We start from the raw sequence: 14,671 nt of genomic DNA, 5'->3' as shown, positions 1-14,671 counted from the left end.
AGGAAAGATGGCAGCGGCTGCACTTCCTCTTGCACTTTCACCCCTGGGGGGGAGGAAGGGGAGGGGGGGCGTCCCCCACCCCCCCCGCCGCAAAAGTAGGCCGGCCGCCGCTCCAGGGTCTGCGCCGGCCCCCCTCGCCGCCCCCGACCCCCCCGCGGCCCCCCCCCGCGCCAAGCCCCCCCCCCGCCAAGCCCTCCCCCCCGCCCCGCCGCCGCCTCCCCTGCCGCCCGAGCGGCGCCCCCTCCTCGCTTCCTGCCCCCTCCCCTCCCAGCGCCTCCGCCAATGCGAGCGCGGCCACGGGCGCCGCCGCCCCCCCCCCGCCCCTCAGCGCCCCCCCCACCAGCCCCGCCCAGCCGTCCCCGGCCTCCCCCCCCCACAGCCGCGGGTCCTGCTGGAGCGGGGCCGGGACTCCCCCTTGGCAGTCTCCGCTTCTGCCCCCCACGACCCCCGGGCAGCCCCTCTGCTCTTGTGCCCAGGAGAGCCTCCCGGACAGCAGAAGCTGGTTGGGCCTGAAGGCGGTGCTTCAAACAGGGACTGAAGGAGAGAGCCCCTTCCTCCCCCCCATCCCTCCCTCCCTGGCACCCCTTTCATTTTCCTGCCCCCCAGACTGCCAGGTCGCCCCGAGTTTTGCTCGCCTGATTCGGTGGCTTCCTTCCTTCCTCCTCCTTCCTCTTCCAGGGCATCTACTTAAAGCATCTGTTGCCATGGCACCAGCATCCACATCTCCAAGCTCTTGGAGAGCGGAGTGGAGGAGGCTGCCCCCAAAGTTGCCAGAGAGCACAAGAGGGCCCAGGCCTCCGGGAAGCCTGGCCTGGCCTGCCCCCTACACCATCCGGACCCCTCACTCTGTGGGATGTTTGGCCAGCTAAGGGCCTGCCAGCCTCGGGGTCTCCTGTGGGGAAATCAGCCTCGGGGTGGATGTGCTGCATCCCTGGGCATCCCTGTGGCTCCCAAGTAACTGGGGGGCCCTTTTGTGAAGGTTAAAATACAATGCATGGGCGAACCAAGTGGCACAGTCCCATTGATGCCATCGGGAGGTGGGCTGGTTTCCTTGCACCCCCAAGTCAGAGAGAGCCGGGACCCTCCCTGGGAGTGACCTTCAAGTGGTTGGTGATGCCCCAGTTTTGCCATTAGGCATCAGCATATGCAGTCAGTGCAGCTCCCAAACTCCAAGCACCCCCTCAACCCCAAGGATGTTGCACCAGCAGAAAAAGCAGCTGCGACATGCGAAGGGGGACGGTGGAGTCTCCCAGGGGGCTAATGCCTTCACAAGGGGAAGTCCCCCTCCCAAGGAATGGCAGCAGGAAGAGAGCCGAAATAAGCAGAGGCCGGCACCTGCCTGCCCCTCATCCCTTGGGTCACAGGCCTTTTGACTGCACAACGCGCCCAGCTTCCTCTGCCACTTCATGTGCTTCCGGGCCGTCAGTTGGTGGCTTAATATATGCAATGAAATCAGATTAGTGTACACAAATGTAACTCGGCCAATTTTGCATCACTTTAAGGCAGAACAGACCCATCATGGTTTCTTAACCATGGTTTGTGGACTAGCCTATGGCCCTTCTGGAGAAGGATTTGGATGTGATTTCCTATTAAATGTTCTTGAATTTTAGTTGTATTTGTTTATTTTGCTTTATTTTTTATTTATTATATGCCACCTGGAATTGCTATGTCCGAGTTGGGTGCCCAAATGGATTCTTTAAGTAAATCCAGCCATCTTGGCAATATGTGCACCAGCGGAGGTGTATATGGAAATGCATCAGCATAGAAGTTACATTTCTCCTTAGTTGGATTGCCGGAATTAGGGGGTTGGATCTGGAAACCCAGAACTCCTGGATCCTGAATCAAGGCATTTCCAGAGAACAGTCAAGTGACATCCAAAGTAGCTGGAAAAAGAGGCTTTTTCCCCATCCTTCCCTGAATTGTAAGCTTATTAATTAGTGTTCTTAATTTATGGTGTGCCTCTGAAATAAGTAGGATTTAAACTTATTATTCTATTTGTTTAAAATTTGCTGCTTTATGCATATACAGGGTGCACTCAAGAATAGCAGCGGCCATTTTCAAAACATCCTAAAGTCACCAGACGAAGCCAGCTGGCAGAAGCAACTTCCTCCCATGCTGGAAACGTGTCCAGGTTTTCTTGAAAGCACATTTCTGGTTTGCTCCAAAAGGAAGGAAGGGCCTTTTTGTTCCTGGGAGGAGGAGTGAAGAAGTTTTGCATCTCACTGGAACATCATTATCGGTTTATCAAATAAATGTGGAGACGGGACTCTTGGTCCTCACATCTCAGTGTCTGAAGGGGAGGCCGTGTGTGGCCGAGGCCTCCGGCTTACACTCCTCTGGGTTTGGGAGACCTGGGAAAACCTGCCCTGAGCAGCCACCAAGGCACCCCAGCAGATCCCTCTCCCTTGGCCTCTGCTGATGCTCCCTCCTGGAGGCCAACTGTCCAGCAACATGGGCCTTGGTGCTCTTGGCAGGTGGGAGCCGATGCTCCTCTGCAACAGGCCGTGCAGACAACCGATGAGACACCAGATGCCCCCGTCGCCCGCTCACCGACTGGCACTACGTCCGCTTTCCTCCTCCTTTCCCCCCCCCCCGCGACACCAGGGACCGGTGTGCAGCCGCGGGGCCAGCGGGGCCCAAACGACGCTCCCTCTGGAAGGCGGCGGGACGCCCTCGGGCTCTGGGGAAGCCAGCCCGGGCCCAGTTTTCTGGCTTCACGCACGCGAAGCCGGCCTCGCTCGTCGGGTTGACCCGAGGCACGCGGTTGGCGGAGGCGCTGCGACGCAGAAGCTGAATTCCGCCTGCGGAGGAGGCGGCCTCCGTCCCCGGGCTCAGTGGGGCTGCAGCGGGGTCGGGGCCGACGGGGAGCCCCCATTTGGCGAGGGCGCCCCCCGTGCTTCGGCCTCAGGGGAACCGCGGGGGAGGCGCCCGCTCCATTTTGCGCTGGAGCAAGAGGAAGCGGCGGAGCGAGACGGCGGCCCGCCGCGGCTCTCGTCTCCAGGGGGCGCCCACAAGTAGCGGCGGAGGAAGGCGCCGGACGGACGAGTGCCGCTCTGGCGCCCACGCTCTATGGCCCTTTCCCGCCCTCCGTCAGGGGAGGAGCGCGGGGAAGTCGCGCGCAAGCCCGGCGTGTCAATTCCCGTTCTTTTTTTTTCTTTGCTCCGCCCCCGCAGGGCTTTTGTGGGGAGCCCCGCGCGAGTTCTCTTCTGCGCCTGCGCGGCTGCAGCCTGACGGGAGCCAGCTCTGAGGTGCCGCCGCCACCATGGCTACGACGCTGGCCAAGATCGCCGAGATCGAGGCGGAGGTAACGGAGGAGCGGCGGGCTGCTTGCCTCTGGGCGAGGGGAGGGGAGGGGGGCCCGTGGCGTGGCGGTGGAACCTTCCGCACAGCAGCAGTCTACCGGCCAGAGGTCGGCAGGGCCTCGGCTTCTCTTCGCCGCCCTGGGGAGCTCCTCGCCAGGCGTCCCGGAGGAGTCCGCGGCCTCTGGGCAACGGGAATCCGGGGGACGCCGCTGAAGATGTCGGTGAAGGAGGCAGGCCGGAGGATGCGCTTGGGGAGCCGCAAAAGAGAAGGCCGAAGCGGCGGTGATGCTTAGGTCTCCGCCCTTCCTTCGGTGATCAACTCAAGGCAGCGAAGAAAGCCCTCAACCGGCTCTGGCGCCCACGGCAGGACTGGGACCCAGGCCCTCCCGCCTTCTGGGCCAGCAGCAACGCGAGAAGGGGGCTTTCCTAGGCAGAAAACGCCCAGCCCCCCCTCAGCCTCTGCAGGGAAGAGAGCCGGTTCTCAGGCTGCCTCTGAGCTGGGCCTTGGCCGAAAGGGGGCCCTGGGCAGGCGCGGACCTTGGTTGGGATCCAGAGAACCGTTCCTGCAGCGCCTCTCCACCAAATGTACCCCCTGCGCCTTTCCCCCCCTAACGAACCCCATTTTCTGCCATGGGAAACAGGTCCGTCTTTCTGCTGACCCTGATTTCCCCCCTCTTTTCCAGATGGCTCGCACCCAAAAGAATAAAGCCACGGCCCACCACTTGGGGCTGTTGAAGGCCCGCCTGGCCAAGCTGCGTCGAGAGCTGATTACCCCAAAAGGAGGCGGAGGGAGCGGAACCGGAGAAGGTGCGTGTGTCCTCTCAAAAGGACAGAGCGGGAGCATGGCATCCCCTGCTAGGATGTCAATACGCTTTCAGAGCCCTTTTTGGTAACCAGGGCAGAATCGGCAACGTGGCACCTGTGTGACCCCAAGATCTAAAAGAAACAGAAAGCGAGCCCAATTTTGTGAGGTGGGCTGACCATGTTTCTAACAGTCCCAAATGTCAGTCTTGCCCCTTTAGCCTTGCTCTTTATACTTTTTTTACCAATAGAGACTAAACCAAAATAGAAGTAGTTGATGGTCTGTCTATTGGTATTATAGGGAATTACTGCCTCTACGGAGCAGCCAATTCTTTCCTTTTCAGTTGAATGTGTCAAAATGTCCATTTTGAACATGTACATACATTCATTCAGGTATGTCACGTCCACACAATTCTATTGTCAGCTGAAGTGTGAAATTGTCAGCCTTAAGCTTGTATAAATTGTAGTAACACATGTAAACTGAATTGGGTACGTTCCTGTTGCTTTATTTGAAAAACTTAAGCGAAGGGTATAGAATTTTAAACAATTTGGTTATTATACTTCTCTTCTTGCTTCAGCAGCTCAGGACCAGGCTGTCCTTTGGGGATAGATTTGAGAAGTGGGCCCCCAATTGCGGGAGGGAGGGACAGCTGTGGGCCTTCCTCTTGCCCAAGACGATGCCAAGGTGGCACAGTTTCTCTGCTTTGACTTTTCTGCTAGAGGCTTTCTGGGGCCTATCCGTTACTCTGAATTAATGATCACTTGGTAGGTTTTGATGTGGCGAAGACTGGCGATGCCCGGATTGGTTTTGTGGGCTTCCCTTCAGTGGGGAAATCTACTCTGCTGAGCAATCTTGCTGGTGTTTACTCAGAAGTAGCTGCGTACGAGTTCACGACTCTAACCACAGTTCCAGGAGTGATCCGGTACAAAGGAGCCAAAATACAGGTGAGGCCTATGAACCCAAGGCTTGTGCCTGTACATGCCTTTTATTTCACACAGAAATATGCTTATCCTTAGCAAGTCCAGAGCAGTAGAGAAGCATATATCATAACTGTCTAATAGCTTTCTCTGCTGATTGACAGTTCTAGGGATTTGCTTTGATGTAAGCCAGACAGTGGTGTTTTGCAAAGTAGGCAACTGATAGCTCCCTGATTTTTCATAAACTCTGAAGCCAACTTTAGGTGATATTAAAAACAATGACAAAGCATGTTTGACAAATAGGTAGAAAAATGATTACAAAATCCCAAAACCTATAGACCAAGCATCAGTTTGTGAACCCTTTTAGATTTTCAATATTTCTGATAAATATGATCTAAAATATGAACTGTTGTCCACACAAGTCCGAAAACTAGATAAAGAGAATGCAATTAAATGAATTAAAAATGTACTTGTTCGTTGATTTATTAGGGAAAATGATCCAAAGCTATATATTCATATGTGGCAAAAATATGTGAACCTTTGCTTTCAGGAGCTCCTGTGCTCCCCTACGGCAGCAATAACTGCAACTAAATGTTTCCGATAATTGTCCAGTCCTGTACATCAGCTTGGAGGAACTGTAGCCCCTTCCTCCTTACAGGACAGCCTCAGTTCAGGGATGTTGCTGGGTTTCCTCACATGAATTGCCCACCTTCCGGGCCTTCCACAGCACTTCTATAAGACTAAAGGTCAGCACTTTGACTTGGCCATTTCAAAACCTCAACTTCTGCTTTAAGCATTCTTTGGTCCTGTGACTGTATTTTGGATCACTGCCTCACTGCATGGCCCACTTTCTCTTGCACTTGAGTTCATGGCAGATGCCTTAATGTTTTCATTTGAATTTATTGGTACAATTTGAAATTCATTGTTCCATCAGTGATGGTATGCTGTCCTGGTCCAGAGGCAACAGAATAGGCTCAAAGTACGATACCATTACCGCCATATTTTACAGATGAGATAAAATTCTTACGCCGGAATACAGCACTTGCCTTGCTCAATGTAATACCGTGTTTCTCTGAAAACACGACCCATCCCAATAATAAGCCCAATTCTTAATTTTTGGGGGGTGGGCCTAATATTACCCCTACCCTGGAAATAAACCCATGGGGGTGGGGGTGGCCAGCACAAGGGGCGGCACGGGGTGGGTGGGTGGGGGCAACTGTCTGGCTGTCCCCGAAGCCAGCAGCTCTGCGGCCAGCTGCTTTGCTTTTTCCCTCTTTTTGGGAGGCTTGCAGGAGGCTTTTTGGTGAACAGGAGGAAAATGGGGAGGGGAATTTTCCTGCCTGTCCTCCATTTCTCAAGCTTAGGACAGACTAAGGGAAGGATGGCAGGCAGAAAAATCCCCCTCCCCATTTTCCTCCCGTTTGCCAAAAAGCCTCCATTCCGAACATCTGGCCTGCTGCACCCTCAAAAAAAGTAAGACTGCCTCGAAATAAACCCAAGTGCTTATTTTCAAGTCTAAAAGAAAATAAGAAAAAAAAAACAGTACTTTTCATTCAAGGCAGAACATTCTGTTTTAGTCTCGTCTGTTCACAGAAATTCTTCCAACAGCCTTTTGGGTTACTCATATGGGTTTTCACAAAAGCACACCCTGCACCTGCGGGAATACACTAGGAAGAAGAAGAAGATACAGGTTTTCACAAACTGTCGATGGAGCAGTATTGTTTTTGGACACAATCTGCCTAACAGTGAACTGTCAGAGTCCAAAACTTTTGGAAATAGTTTTGTAATTTTTTTCAACCTGTCGAGTATCAACTCTTTTTGAAGGTCCTCAGAAATCTTTTATTCAAGCCATGACATCATCAGACTTTTATGGTGAATATCCAGAATTCTGTTCTTTAGGTAAGGCAGGACTTTTCCCACTCACACTTCGTTATCATCCCATTATTTGAAACACCTGACTCTAATTTCCTCTTCAAATGAACTGATAATCCTAGAGGTTTGTTTGTTTGTTTGTTTGTTTATTTATTTATTTATTATTATTAAATATATATATATATATATATATATTTATATATATATATGCCGCCCTTTTCCGGAGACTCAGGACGGCTTACAATGCGTTAAGCAATAGCCTTCATACTTTCGTATATACCTGCTTAGTAGGGCTTTTGCCCCCCCCCAAAAGTGGTGTTCTTTTTTATACAAAGTCAGCTTATTGCCCCCACAATCCGGGTCCTCATTTTACCTACCTCGGAAGGATGGAAGGCTGAGTCAACCTTGAGCCTGGTGAGATTTGAACTTGCAGTAATTGCAGGCAGCTGGTGTTACTTAACAGCACTTTAGTCTGCTGCGCCACCAAGGCTCACATATGTTTGCCACATACCAATATGTAGCTTTGGATCATTTTCCTCAATAAATCAATGAACCAATAGAATTTTTGGTCTCATTTCTTTAACTAAGGTTCTCTATCTAGTTTTAGAATACATGGAGAACAGATCACGTTTATGCAAAAATATTGAAAATTCAAAAGTATCTGCAAACTTTTAAGAACCACTGTAAGTATTAAGAGAAAATAAAAGTTATTGTTCCTCTGTGGTCGGAATATTGTGGCCAGTTCTGAAACTGCATTTTATACAAGACACTAATAAACTGAAGGTTGTCAAGAAGAAAGTAGCCAAGATGAAAACCCTGGAAGGAAAAACTTTACAGGAATGGTTGGAAGTGTTGTCTTTTTTAATTACTGGATTTAAAGAATGGATTTAATCAATATTTGTCCCTTGCTTGGTTTGTTCATGTACATCTGTCAGATACATATGTCAAGCTCATTTTAATAGCTTCAGGTGCTGTATATTGAAGATCATCTTCAGCTCATCAACGCATCCAAGATGATTTGCTTTCGACAATAGTAAAAAAGAATTACTTTGCATTTGCTCCTAGATCATCTCCTAAGCAGATAAATAGCTAAGATTTCAACATGCTCTTTTGCATTGTTGCAGTGAGGTTGTTGAGTAGAATTTTGGAATCCAATCCTTGGTGGAGAATAATGCAATGGATGCTGAAAGAATCAGCGGGAGGAGATGGCCAGAAATTCTGATGGTCAGCAAAGCATGGCTGAAGTATCACAGGACAAAGGGAAATGGGTTAACAGCTGGTTAAGGTGTGTTGTCTGGCTTCTCCACATTTCTCTTATTTGTTTTTTCCCCACAAACTTTGCAGCTTCTTGATTTACCAGGAATTATCGAGGGTGCCAAAGATGGGAAAGGCAGAGGTCGCCAGGTCATTGCAGGTGAGTGCTGGTGGTCCCAGGGCAAAAAGGGAGATGAGGGCTGGCTGGTGAAGTGAAGAAAAGAGACATGTGCTTGGTGCTGCTTTTGCTTCTGATCCCAAAAGTATTGCATCTGGGGAAAGCTTATTTTCATACTAAGTAAGTGTATGGTTTTTTTCTTGCTTCCTTGACATACATTTGATGCAAAATATGTTTAGTTTATTACTCTAGTTTGAGTTAGGAGGTTAGATGACCATGAAGTTTTTTTCTTTAGATTCCAACACTTTGGCTTTTTAGAAGAGGCTGAGAGAAAGAAAATATTTTCAGATTCTACCCCCTCCTTTTTTTTTCAGTTGCCCGAACCTGCAACCTTATCCTGATCGTTCTGGATGTTCTGAAACCTTTGGGACATAAGAAGATAATTGAGAGCGAGCTGGAGGGCTTCGGGATACGTTTGAACAGCAAACCTCCCAATATTGGCTTTAAAAAAAAGGACAAAGGAGGCATTAACCTCACGGCCACAGTAAGTAGTACCTCTACTTTCCTACCTTGCTGTGCATAAGAAATCTGACCTGATAAATTTGTACTCGGCCATTTGCTATATGTGAAGGAATGTCTGAAAGAGATCTCTGGCAACAGTCCCTGAGTCCAGCAAGGGCTCCCTTTGAAGTATAGCTCAAGAGTTTGGTTCAGTCATGACACCAGTGAGATGGGAAGAGAAGCAGGCCCTGCTTTGATCAGGACACTCCTTTAGGGTTCTGCGAAGGGCTTCTGAGGAGACCTCCTGCTCCAGGTTAGCTACTGTGACTTCTGTTTAGCATTCCTGCCACCTGGGTGTGCTGTGGCCATCTCCTGTCCTGATGCGTGAAGCTCATTAAGCCCTTCCTGCCATATGGCTAAGCCTACAAGTCCATGTGCTTCACTCCTGATCCAGTCCCTGTTGTGGTCTGAAAGGTTCTGTGTATCATCATATTTTGTTTGATCAGTGTCCACAGAGTGAGCTGGATATCGAAACTGTGAAGAGCATCTTGGCAGAATATAAAATCCACAATGCTGATATCACCCTGAGGAGCGATGTGACTGCAGATGACCTCATTGATGTGGTTGAAGGAAACAGGTAGTTTTCATGGGCTGATAAAAGAAGGAAGGGCCTGGGGAAGGAGATTCTCTTGTTGCATGGCAGGGAGCTGGAGTATCTTACAACATGACTGCTTTTTTGCTCTTTTGATCTAAGCACAAAGCATTGTTCAAGAAAGGGGTCTTCACTGCAGTGAAAGTTGCAGGGGCCTCTCTTAGCTTCCTAGCATCTGATTGCTTAGTAGGACTATAGTAAATAGGCTGGATGTAACTTACAGGGCAGAGTCTCTTGCTCTACCAACTTGGTTACGGTAACTACCTAGAATTGGAAGTCTCCTACCTCTCAAGATAGGAGCAAGATAGGAAGGACCTCTGTCTTACATTTTTTGCTCAACTTCTTCATCCTTGCAGAGTTTACATCCCGTGCATTTATGTATTGAACAAAATTGATCAAATCTCCATTGAGGAACTAGACATCATTTACAAAGTGCCCCACTGCGTTCCCATCTCTGCTCATCATCGGTGGAATTTTGATGACCTGCTGGAGAAAATCTGGGATTACCTTAAACTTGTGCGGATGTAAGTTTTGGTTTGTTAGAGCTCAAAATCTCCGTCATTCCAGTTCCTTTTAAAAATGTTCCCTAGTGTCAATTTCCCCTCAACTCTGAAATCTCAACTATGTTCCCTTGACCCTCGAAGTTCCTGATAATTCTCTGGGGGCCAGAATTTCAGCAGTTCTTCAGATATGCAGGATTGTAGTCAGGGGGAAAAATGTTTGGGTTAGAATCATTCAGTTCTGTTCTGTAAAAGGTCCGTGATATTTTTAGGACTCAGAATGATTTTTTTCATAAACTGGAGGACATGCTCCAGCACTTATGTATATATAGAAAATGGATGCATCACAGAGAAGACCATCTCAAATCTTTTTCACTGACATGTAATTGTTTGTCAGGTGGGAATTATTCTGGTAGAGGGGCCTTCCTTCCTGCTCCACTTGTTGGGGTACGCTTTGGGTTAAGCTCTTTATTTGTAATAATAACTGTAAAGAGTAAACTTGATTAGAAAGGGGGCTTGTCTGAAAGCATAAATGCTTGATAAAGGGACGTTTCATTGTGTTTAATTGCAGTTACACTAAACCCAAAGGGCAGCTCCCAGATTATACTTCTCCAGTGGTCCTGCCTGACTCCCGGACCACCGTGGAGGATTTCTGCATGAAGATTCATAAAAACCTAATTAAAGATTTCAAATAGTAAGTATGGTCTACAAACAGCCGATTCAGTTCCTTTAGGACTATAGTAGAGGTGGGAGCTGTAGTCCTGCCTGGGGGTGGGTGGGGAGGTGTTCAGTGTCAGGAGAGGAGGGGGCAGCCGCTGCCCAGGGAGCCTTGGACCAACCGTGATGCAGGAGAAGATATTGAAAGCCAAGCCATCCATCCAAATGCTTTGCTTAAGATAAATCAAGATTATCCACCACGTTCCCCTAATCTATGAAGGAAGTTACTTGATTTAAAAATAAGATCAATGCAATCACAAATCCATGCCATTAACTCTCTGCTAACTCTCTTTTCTTCCAGTGCTCTTGTGTGGGGCTCATCCGTCAAGCACAACCCTCAAAAAGTGGGAAAAGATCATACTTTGGAGGATGAAGATGTCATTCAGATAGTCAAGAAATAAAAAAAAAATTCCTCTGGCCCATCGATCGCGATTCCTTTCAGAAAAGACTAACTATGGAACTTCCTGGCCTGCCAGATGGTTGAGTGGATGCGAACACAACTCGGCAAGTTTGTGGACTGATTAAAATCTTTTTGCTGAGGTGGGCGGGAGAGCATTGCACACACACGTGGCTTTGCACTGCTGTTTAATTGAGTCCACATTTTTGTCCTGGGAAGAGTTCAGTCAATGAAGCTTTTATGCTGCCGACATAAATTAGGATACAAATTAAAACTTTTTCTCGTTATCATTTGTGGATTTGTATACAAAAGTGATGGTCCTGTCCCTGTTACTGATGTAAATAAAATCTACAGGCAAAAACTCGGAGAGGATGTTCTCGTCAAAAGGGCTTAGGTGATGCTTTGAAATAGGCAGGCTTGACATTTAATTCTTTGAGCATGTTAAGGTTCTGCAAAATTGCAGTTGACATCAAGAAAATCAGTCTCACTAAAAATGGGAATTGAAAGAAATTGCTGAAAGGAAAATCAGTGTCAAATATTTCTGGATTACAAAGAATTACTACAATGGATCAGAAGAAGTTTCACCAAGTCCAGCAGTTCACCAGCATTGGCTTTCTTAACACATTTTATCCAAATACGAAGGGGGGGGGAACCCCCCATGAACACTCTTAACAGAAATAAACCAAGAGGATGTAAAAAAGGACTGATTGTTGGTATTCCTATTAGAAAGAACTCTAAGAATATACTTAGAAACCTAAACATCTTAAGATTGTTAGATCTATTTTAAAATTGTAGGTTAAATACATTTTTGTTATCTTTTGAATAGAATTGCAAAAAACTTTTAAGACTGCTAAAAAAAGAAAGTTTGGACTAATTTCAGGAGGGAGGATGCTTCTTAAAATGGGGGCCATAATTGAAAAGCAGCCTCTCTGGACCTCAGCCTTCCATTTTACCCCAAACATCATAAATTTGGAAATCACAAGCAGTTCTTTCAAGAAGCATATCTTGGATGGGTAATTCTAGCTGGAGAAGTCCATCTTGGAAGCACTCGGGCATCGGGTTGTGCAGATTTTACATTGATTTGCCCTTGGAAATTTCACAAAGCGCTGAAAGTGGCTTTCACAAGTTGTACTTTCTCCACTGAGCATTTGTCAGTGGTGGCCCTACATAGAGCACCTTGCACTGGATGGCAAGATTACTGCAAGGACATCTTGCTCTCTGTAGGCCTGCAGCTGCTACACCCACCCATCCCGTGTAGACTGAGTCCAGGACCACCTTTGAGAGTCAACCATAGAGCAGATTCGGAACTCTTTTAAATGCCATTTTGCCAGGGTTCGGTTTGTCTCATGATCCCATCCAAGCCAATGGCTTCCACTTGCCTTGGAAGCATCTCCAAAGTGGGCTTGGAGTAATGATACCCAGTGTATTGACAGTGGTTGTGAATAACAGCAGCCTTATGTAAGCATTAAGCAGCCAATGGGGAGAATCCGGAACTCCACAAGGGAGGGTCCCCCCTCCTTCCCTGCACCCACCAATTGGGATCAGATGCCAAGGAGCAAGTATTGCTTGCAATCCCAAACCCTCATAGGTGGTCCAAATGTTACCATAGTGGCCAGTATCAAGGACTGGGAAGAGGTACAGTAGGACCAGGAGATGCGTAACATCCCCCTGCATCCCCCAAGGGCTGTTGGCCAGATTGATCTTTCCATCCCATCTCTGAGTCCAGGTAATCCATTTTTTCTTTGTGGCCATTCAACTGCCCTCCCTACAGCCTTCTCCTGAAAGACAAAGTTAGAACCAGGCAATAGCCATCCAGTATGGGGGGCTCAAGGGAGAGCTTCTTAAGGGTATCCTTCAAGGCTCCTGGTATCGGCCCTTCTCACAATGAGGTGGTTGATATGGTGGGAGGGAAGAAATGGGCTAGTTAAGTGCTTTGGTCAAATGCTTGCACACACAAGGCATGTAATGGGCTGGTTATAGCTCTTCCAATACAATCCCTACTGTTGCAGCTTCCCAAGAAAGGAAAAAGGTCAGCCCCACTTATGTCGATCAGACCAAGAAACCAATTCCACAGGAACGCTACAGCTATTTACCCACCCACCCCCACCAATATTCATGGGAGGTGTCTGCCTGAGCCATTTTCACATTCCTTGATTCTACTCTAATCAGGAATTTTGCAGGCTCATTAATCTGAAGTTAATCTTCCAGGAATGAGAACACACCCCAGCACCAATAATATCAGTAGGATTAAGAGTTCAAGGAAACAATTAAAAAGCAATGTTGCAAATTTCAACATATCTTACTTAAAATGCACCTGACTCTATTTCTTTAGGTAGCCGTTCCCTCTGATCCTTCAGCCCCCTTCTGCTTTTCCTAAGTGGTGGAAGTGAGACTACAAAGCCACATTGCAGGGCTAAAGAACCAAGACCTAAAGGAGCACCCACTTCTCAAATTCCTTGCTTCAAAGCCGGGGGAACCTCCCCCCCCCCCCCCCACTGCTGCTCAAACTGTTTTCTGGGCTGGTCTCTGACCACTTACCTAGTTTGACAGGCTTAACTTTGATTCTGATCTCTGAAGCTCTTGAGTGTTTTCTCACATTACAATGTTCTAGAGCAGGGGTGTCAAACTCAATTTCATTGAGGGCCCCATCAGGGCTGTTTGATCTTGAAGGGTGGGGGAGGGGAGGGCCATGGTGGGTGAGACACGGAACTCATGTTGGGGGCACCTGTGGTGGCCAAGTGCTAAGGCAGGATTTCCCTGAGACCCTTCCTCATTCTCATAATCTTCCTTCTTCCTTCCCCTTTCCTTATTTTTCCATCCTTGCCCTCTTCCCAGCTTTCCTTTTTGTCTTTCCCTTTCTCCTTTCCTGCCTCTTCTTGCATGCTCAAATGCAAAAGGGGAAACATTCCTCTTTTTTTGTTTTTAGTTTGTTTTGATAGCCCTCTGCCAGCAAAAATGGAGCCTGGGTGGGCCATGTGCAGTCCCCCAAGCTCCATTTTTGCTGGCAGAGGCACCCCAGGCCAGTCCTTTGCTGTTTCCAGGCTGGCCTCACGGGTCAGATCTAGGCCGCATCCGGCCCACGGGCCTTCAGTTTGACACCCCTGTTCTAGAGATAAAACTGTCAATACTCACTGTCTTCATTGCAGGGGAAAAATCATGAAGCTTTTGATTCAGTATCAGCAAGACAACCTCAATCTATAAATGAGTTGAAGCAATTCCCAAAAGCAGCTTCCAAACCATCATTGTGGCTTAGACAGGCACCATCAGATACATTTTTTTAAAAAAATTAAAAAACCTTTTTTTCTAAACAGATACTTATTGCAGAGTTCTGAAATCCTCAAGAATTTTGAGTGTTTCTGATAAAAAATGGATATTTCACAATGAATCTTGGAATTTGTTTTGCTAAAGTCAAATTTCGTAAACATGCCCCTATATCCCTTTACACAATGAGTCAGAAAGCTCATAGAATTGACTTTATTTACAGAAAGAATTCTGGGGAAGTTTTCATTTTAAAAAAGTGATGTAACAATCTTACAGGGACAACACCTGTAACCACTTCTGCTGACTTAAATCTTCAAGTGTTCAGTCACTGATGGCCCTCAGAGGTCATGGCACAATTTATAGGACATTTATCCAAAC

At 48.0% G+C, this 14,671-nt stretch overlaps 1 protein-coding gene across 1 annotated transcript; it reads left to right on the top strand.

Moving 5' to 3' along the window:
- Positions 1-3,079: 3,079 nt before the first annotated feature.
- On the top strand, positions 3,080-11,319 carry DRG1 (developmentally regulated GTP binding protein 1). Its single transcript, XM_070950267.1, has 9 exons — positions 3,080-3,304; positions 3,986-4,109; positions 4,873-5,048; positions 8,238-8,307; positions 8,640-8,809; positions 9,273-9,403; positions 9,775-9,942; positions 10,490-10,612; positions 10,937-11,319. The coding sequence occupies exons 1-9, from the start codon at positions 3,263-3,265 to the stop codon at positions 11,034-11,036; spliced, it is 1,104 nt and encodes a 367-aa protein (XP_070806368.1). The 5' UTR covers positions 3,080-3,262; the 3' UTR covers positions 11,037-11,319.
- Positions 11,320-14,671: the final 3,352 nt, after the last annotated feature.

The sequence above is a fragment of the Pituophis catenifer genome, unplaced genomic scaffold (genome assembly GCF_029215685.1).
Source record: "Pituophis catenifer annectens isolate HBS135680 unplaced genomic scaffold, rPitCat1.0.hap2 SCAF_10, whole genome shotgun sequence".
NCBI lineage: Eukaryota > Metazoa > Chordata > Lepidosauria > Squamata > Colubridae > Pituophis > Pituophis catenifer.
This window is presented reverse-complemented; position numbering and strand designations above follow the sequence as displayed.